Below are 7,762 nucleotides of genomic sequence, written 5' to 3'. Positions count from 1 at the left end.
GAATCATGGTCTTCTTCAAGCACATTCACTAGATTTTATAATGTGAATGTGGCTTCTCCTCACCCTTTGGGACGGTTCTTTTTCAAGGGTCCTCTGGGCCTTCTCAGTGAGGTAGGTGCTCAGGATTCCTTGTGACATCGCTGGTATTAGTCATTCAGTGCTTTTAGCACCGCCCTCTGGCGGTCATTCAGGATTCATAGAACCGTAGTTACATACATAATTTTTGGTTTAATGCGGCCCCCGTTGCTCGTTGAGTGAGTGCGCTGCTTGGAAATGACTCACGCCACAATCTGATTATTAGGTAGCAGAAAGAAATGGACGTTGGCTCGAGGATGGAGGCATTTGACAAAGTAATAACAGTGAGGCTTGCTCTTTATTTTTAGCGATCCTGAAGTATGCTTTCTGCTCAGCAAAACATGAAACGGCTTACTTACTGGAGGGCATGGTGTATGTGTCCTCTTCATCAACTATTTCTGCATAGTCATCAGTTTCTGCAATGTTGGACAGACACAAATATAAATGACACAAGAAAAAACAAACAGACAAATATGAGTCACGTTATTTAAATTCACAAAAGCACAGAAAACTTAAGAGATGAAGCTAAACGTCCTGCGCAAAATAACACCCACGTAGCTCCTCACTGTCCCTCCTCCCCTCCCGCCTGCTCTTTTCTCACACAAACACTTGGCAGATAATGTCAGCGGAGCATGTGTTGTGAATATCTGTCTTTGCGAGAGCAGCTGGATTGCAGGGAGTTTACTGCGGCGGAGGAGTGGACGAGGAACCAAAAAAAAAAAAAAGAGACCGAAATAAGAAACAGAAAACTGAAGCTGAAACAAGAAAAGAAACAAAGTTGAAAGTTTTAAGACGAAGAAGATCACARAGAAAGTGAACTAGTAGTTGTTAGTATCAAATATGTGGAAAGTGAAACAAATAGACAGAGAGAGGAGAAGGAACGTGGAAGATGGACCGAGTTTATCCTGACCAGATGGTGGCATTTAAAATAAAATCAAACTCAGCTGTTGGAAACAAGATCCAAACATCTGTTGTCCTGAACATTCCTCTCACAGTTCGGCTCGTGATTAAACAGGTTCTGTGGGAACGCATCAGTAAATTTAACTGGAGATGGATTTATTTCTTCTAAAAAGGATAAAAAAATGAAGGTAACTTTTACTGATTTGGTCAGTAAAACCAATGAGGCAGGATAACTGATGATGACAATTAAACATTAAATTATTAATACAGTTGAAGGAAATTTTGAGCTTAATTAACTGAATTCAGGATACTTCTTGTATTTTCATATGATTAAACAGAAAGAGAGTCTGTAGGTTTCCATCAATACGGCAAAGTTTGTTTTATTTTCCAATGTCTGACGTAAAAGGTACCGCCCCCTGGGGTGCCCCCAGGTTTATGTACATGTGACTTCCAGAGGGTAATTCATTCATTATATTTTTAGGGCAGCCTGAACAGCAGCTGCTCCTGAAAGGGTTTGTTTTTGTTATGATTCTGATAAGAACCATGATCTCGAMATCTCAGGCCCTGCCTGACTGACACGCTGTGAGCTGACTGAGGAGAGTCTTAATAAAGCTTTTTAGAAGAGAATCAACTTGTTTTCTGCAAACTTATTCCGACTTCCAATCATTCATTTTTTTACATCATATTTATGCATGTGTAATGAGACCACGTTTTTTTTTTTTTTAGCTTAAAAAGCATAAAAATGGAATCCTCGTGTATAATGCAACCCCTAATTTCAAACAGACTTCAGGATTTTTCAGTACCCTCTGATGGGGAAACAAATTCCGACAGAAAGAGACGGTTGTTAAATTAGCAAGAWGGAGCAGCTTTGAAGAGCAGCTCGTCTGGTGCTGTTGAGCAACCAAGCATGCAACTGACGTCTGTCTTCTTTTCATCTCTGCACCATGCTTCAAAATACATTAAAAACATAAAAAATAATAAAAAGGTTTGACTCCGGTGTGCGAGAGGACAGAGGGAGAAATAATGATGATTTATCCCACGCAACACAATATTTCAGTTATAAATCAGAAAACTTTTACATTTATTCATTAGAAAAAACTGGTCAAAATTCACTCCTATGTATAATACGACTCCCCCACTTTAAAGGAGACCAATTATGGGTCCTAGAAATTTTTATGTTATGTCTGTGGGCTATCCAGACCATGTTCATTCAATTTAATGCACAAAATAATTCTCAGATAATAAAATTTCTCATTTTCTAGTTCTGCCTGCTCTGACTTYCGTTCAGAAGAGCTGTTTATGTTAATGAGCTCTGTTGGTAACGCCCTCCAAAAATCTGTTGACATTAACTCCACCCTCCAAAGCCAGCATTTACCTTAGCATGGCTAATAATAGCAGAAGCTCCGTTGTACATCCATATGAGACCCAGAGGCAGAGTCGTGGTCACAGCTTCCTTTTCTTTTTTTTCTCCCCCTCCTCTGCTCTGCGCTCACTCTGCATGCTGTTACCAGAGCACGGAGCAGCAGCAGTCAAAATACCTCAGAAACTCGAACAAATAGGCTTTGACAAGGCTTTAATAAGCTAAACAATAGAGGTACATGAGAAAACGTGTTCATAATGAATGAAAATAAATAAATAATTAAATTGTGACGTGCTGGTCTCGAACCCTTGTCTCCCACTCTCTGGTCCAACACTCTACCCATTGTCCTATTGGAGGCTTGTTGTGAACTGAGCTACACATTGCACAACAACAACCGTGATGGCTTTTTTATTCTGAGGAGGTGGAGTCTCACCTGGGGGTTGCTAGGTAAGGGGCTGAACGCAGGTTCCGGTGGGTTGTCGTACGGCTTGTGACATCACAAAATGGTATAAAACTTGTCGTTAATATACATTAAAAATACATTTACTTACAGTAAATATGCCCCTGGGTGCATTTTTTGGTCCTAGGACTGTTTATTAAGAAGTACATACCCAAAGTTGAGTAAAAAAAAACCTTTAAAAAGTGAATTTTGCATAATAGGTCCCCTTTAAGGATGATTTTAGGGGTTGCATTTTTTGCATTATGCGCGCATAAATATGATAACTGCACCACTTACAAATTCATATGATGGGATGAGGAACACTAATACTTTGTTGTCTAAAAAAATAAGAAACTTAAACCCCAAAAAGTCTTAACGAAAAACAAAAAATACRTTTTAGATTGAGCTTCTAATGGTTTTTTGACATTTTTAACAAGATGACATAGTTTCTAACATATTCARTAGACAATTTTAAGAGGATTGTCCAGTTTTACTGAACAGACCACTGTTTCTTTCATCCTGCAGATGTTCTACAAAGGAACAACATTTCTCCATCGTCCCATCGGCTTCCAGAAAACAGAATATGAGTGTTTTGTGTGGGATCTAGCTAGCTCATAATAGTCAGGAATGCACCCGCTCCTGAATCCAGCAAACCTCTCCCTTCTTCACTTTGTGCGCACACAAATGTGTATACATGAAAACGCACAAGTGCACGGTTYGTGTGGCTGTGTTTGTGAAGCGAGGGAGAGCTTTGCCAAAGTTTGGTTAAAGCAGAATGCTTCTCGTTTTACAAATTCTGCTTCTCGGGTTGTTCTTGTGGTTAAAGTCGGACATATTCTGTGGTAATCCACTTTCAAAACAACAAAATAAAAAATGCAGAGGTCTTAAAACACAATGCCATAAAAGTATGCAAACATTAGTGCTAAAAGGAGTTGTTMAAACTGATGATGATTACTGCAAAATGCTAAAAATTTCACATAAAGTAAATTATTTGTTTCATTTAAACCGCATTTATATAAGAGCACAGACAGACAGAGGCATTGTTAAAGAAGTAGGAATGCCAGCATCAACTTAAACCCACACACCAAAATACACATACTACCCTTTCCCAGGAGGGTGCAGTGTGCTGGCGAGGCAGGACAAGTAAGAAAGAACAACAGAGAGATTTATAAACAGTGTAACTTTACCATCCCCACTAAGATCTTCTGCAAGGTCCAGGATAGCATGCAGGAAACGAGACAGCAGAGAGGGAGGGTGACAGAAAGAGACAAGCAGCAGGAGAGAAACAGAGAAGCAGAGAGAAAAAAAACTAAGGTTAGAGCATGACAAGCTTTGAAAGAACACAGGAGGTGCTGCAGGATCTGAAAAGGCCAAGGACTTCATGAGCAGTTAGTTACAAACTCAAACTCTTGTCTGAAATGTTATTTAGACAGTAGCTAACTTAAAAGCAAAACTTTTACCTGAACATAGTGAATACTTTCACAGTTATGTGATGATTATGGGTTTGAAGTGGATATGCTCAACTTTAATTAGAAGGTATTCACATCCACACTGTAACCAAAGTAAAAAAAAATACACACAATGTGCTCTTATTGAACACAGACAGAGGGATAAGCTTCAGGCTAAAATGTAGAAAACAAATGAGCTCGACTTTCAAAACTGAGCTGCTACTGCTGACAACTATAATTAACACAAAAAGTAAGGAAATGTGTGTTTGGTAGATTTCTTCTTTGTTGTAACAATGCTTCTATAGTGGGCACCTGACTGGCAGCACCTGGGGGTAGCARAAGCTCAAAACAAAAACAGATAAAAAAGCTGTTTGCAGAGAAGATATGGCACATTTTTCATGTACACAACCCACATACTCAGCTCTACAGCTCGTCCCACAAATGCATGTTCCTTACAAATGTGGCACCATTTAAGGTATAAATATGGTATAAAAAGCATTGTTACAACAAATAAAWAAACAATAAAAAATAAACAAATTTCCATACTTTTTGTGCTAAGTTTAGTTTAATCAGTCTCCATATTGTCTTGCCATGTTGGCGGGGGGTTTCTCAATTTCCCCACACAAGTTGCAGAGTCTCACATTCTTTCGTATTTTCTCACATTAACTTGCCAACTAGTTGCAGCCTAATGAGATAACACTCGTGTCTGTCCATAGTGTGCAGGGACTTCAACAGAAAACGGTGTCGACAAAGACACAGCTGCTGTCCAGATTCACAAACTCGCTCTGAGCCACTGACAGCTGCCAAAGCAGCAGATGGAGACACGAAGTCACGCACGGTCTCCTTAGGGTCGTCACACGAGCAGCACTTCAAACAGAGAGTTGTGTTGCAAGAACAACATACCAAAAAAAATTAAAAAATCATTTATAAGATTAAATCCAGAAGAGTTTTTTTAAAGCTGCAGAGTTACTGAGTTACTTCTCTGCATTTCAACAAGRCAGTTGCTATTTTAACTAACATACRGCCYCCCTCTGTCTAAAACACTTTACACACAGAACAAAAATAATCAAAAAAGATCTTAGCAGCAGGCATGYAATGAGCTGAGTACCATTTTTCTACTTTAGTACAACTTCTTAGTCAAAACAAAGCATACAAGGCAATAAATACTTTTTCTCCTATGTAAGAGGTTAAAAGGTTTATATTATTTAAGAAAAACAATAATTAATCCATCAAAAACACATGTTTCTACTAAYTGTGCTCCAGAAATTTTAGTCAGCATTTTACCAGCTGTATGCAGAAATAAACGAAAGGTTACTTTAAGTTATGTAACACTAAATAAATTAAATCAACAAGCTAAAAGGACAAAACCACGTTTATATAAAAAGGACACTAAAAATTGAGGCGTGCTGTGATGCAATGGTTTAAACAGTTTAACTCAACATTACACCATATGAAGTTCTAAACTTTAAAAAAATATATAATCCAGGACCAAAATAATACTCCAAGCCAATCAATAAAAATTWAATGTTTACGTACTTTCTGTAAATTAAGGTTATTTCTTTCCCTAAAAAAAACTCAGAGCGCACAGTTTACGACTCCTTCATGTCCAGTAACCACAATAGTCGAAAGTGAATTTTTTTACTCCGCCACATCTCAATTTTGTGGACAAGCTTCTCTAGTGGCCGTCCAATGAGATCCGAGGATACCACTGGGCAGAGAATCTGAACAGAAGACAAACGGGAGGAGGAAACGCCACGGCTCGGTTGGCTWAGGAATCAGCGATGTCACTGGCTCTTCAGCCAATCGGGCCGGTCAGAAAAGCCACAGAGCGAGAGGAAAAAAAAAACGAGCGAATGGATGAGAACGAGTGCGGCGAGAAAGACGAGGAGGAAAGATGCAAACAAACTGTATTAGGAGTGGTTAGGAGGAAGTATCTACAGAGAGGACAAAATAGTAAGTATTTGGAACAAAAGACATGTTCAGATTGTTTTAGTGTTGATTTTCTGTCTTACCTGAGACAGAGATCGCTCGAACTCCACTCCTGACTGCTTCTAACTTTTTCTCATTATTAGACAGTCTGGAAGGGAAAAAAWTACATTAAATTTACCAGTTAAAAGTGGCACCACTTCAAAAAAATAAACAGATAAATTACCACAATTAATAATTGTTTCCTTAACATGCATTTCAAATTGAGATCATACCAGCAGATTTATGACCTCTGAAATAGAAAAAACAGTTACAAAAGTAACAAAAACTCCCACCATCTGTGGATAAATCCTTAGTGGTTCTATTTATCCTCTTTCCGTGGTTTCTGTTTCTGTGTCAGCTGAGCTCTACTACGAACCTTACACTACAGATGAGAGCAGGCTGAGAGCAAACCCAGGCGGAGGAGGAGTCTAAGAGTGTTTAAAAAACCCAAAGTGGAAACATTCTGGCTCAGAAACTTATCTCCTTATTAGACCAGAAACCCAGAGAGAGAGCGGGGAAGACTGAAGATGAAAAGTAAGCACAAGGAAAGCTGATGTTTGAACTTAAACAAAGTGACGTATGATGAACTCCCTGCTGTCAAATTACAACCTGTTCCTAGAAAAGTTGGAACTTTGTGGGAAACAAATAAAACTCTCATGTAATGACTTTTAAATCTTTAATGTGTTTAATACTCTTATTTTCCACGTTGTATCGTTAACAGTTTCCTGCTTTTGCTTGTACTAATCTACTTCAATTTGATATAAATCTTGTGGACAACAATCAAAGAAATCTTTAATCTGTGAGATTATATCTGACATTATGATCTTTGGTAGTTTGAAAAGTTTCTGTACTTACTTTGGGAGGGAAGGCAGAGCTCTCTCTCCCTCTAGAGGACAAAAATATTTACTGTGGTTAAAAACGCGAGTTGACCATAAAGACACTAACTCACAGTTAATCTTGAATGGATAAAAACAACTAGAATGTGTCATATTATGAACTCTTGGATGTGGAATAAATAAATAAAAGTCACAATAAACATTAAYATCATTTAAAAGTATCCAGTTGTAATGAATTAAGCCTTTTGCAGAACCAGAAACAAAGGAGGGCAAAGAAACTTCACCTTTCTGAACTCTGACAATAAATGAGTGGGTTTCCATTGAGACGAGGCGACAGTAGCCGTCAATCAAGTCTGCTAAGTTCTCCGCCATGGTGAGCGATGCTGTGGTGACAGTGAGAGGCTGCACACACAAACGCACACACACAAACACACACCAGACATGTTACAGAGAACTATCATCTCTGAAAAGACAACTTTCCAGTGGAGGACTGCAGCTGCCCCTATGGTCAGAAATAAATATTCTCATTAACAATTTGTATATAAATCTAATACTTTACACAACAATAAACTAAAATAAGGGGTATTAATAAATGCCCTCACATTGTTTGGATAATAAACACAGAGTTCTACACCGTGACAGTGGCAGAAAACAAGAGAGCAGAGTGACAGTGTAAAGTGCATACAAGATAAATAAACTTAGTGAACATTTTAATAGCAAATATCGTAGGAGGCAG

General features: G+C 38.4%; 1 protein-coding gene across 4 annotated transcripts in view; it reads right to left on the bottom strand.

The window, feature by feature from the left end:
* Positions 1-7,762, bottom strand: part of ptk2aa (protein tyrosine kinase 2aa) — a gene marked incomplete in the record, with an annotated part of 58,107 nt that overhangs the window by 18,287 nt on the left and 32,058 nt on the right. For 3 of the 4 annotated variants that reach the window (XM_014009274.1, XM_014009275.1, XM_014009273.1), the window contains 5 exon segments: positions 435-491; positions 3,962-3,979; positions 6,235-6,299; positions 7,046-7,076; positions 7,311-7,428. In XM_014009274.1, the coding sequence (XP_013864728.1) occupies positions 435-491; positions 3,962-3,979; positions 6,235-6,299; positions 7,046-7,076; positions 7,311-7,428 (289 nt within the window). 4 annotated transcript variants of the gene reach the window in all.

The sequence above is a fragment of the Austrofundulus limnaeus genome, unplaced genomic scaffold (genome assembly GCF_001266775.1).
Source record: "Austrofundulus limnaeus strain Quisiro unplaced genomic scaffold, Austrofundulus_limnaeus-1.0 Scaffold56, whole genome shotgun sequence".
Taxonomy (NCBI): domain Eukaryota; kingdom Metazoa; phylum Chordata; class Actinopteri; order Cyprinodontiformes; family Rivulidae; genus Austrofundulus; species Austrofundulus limnaeus.
Note: the sequence above shows the minus strand (reverse complement) of the source record. Positions and strands in the feature narration are given on the sequence as shown.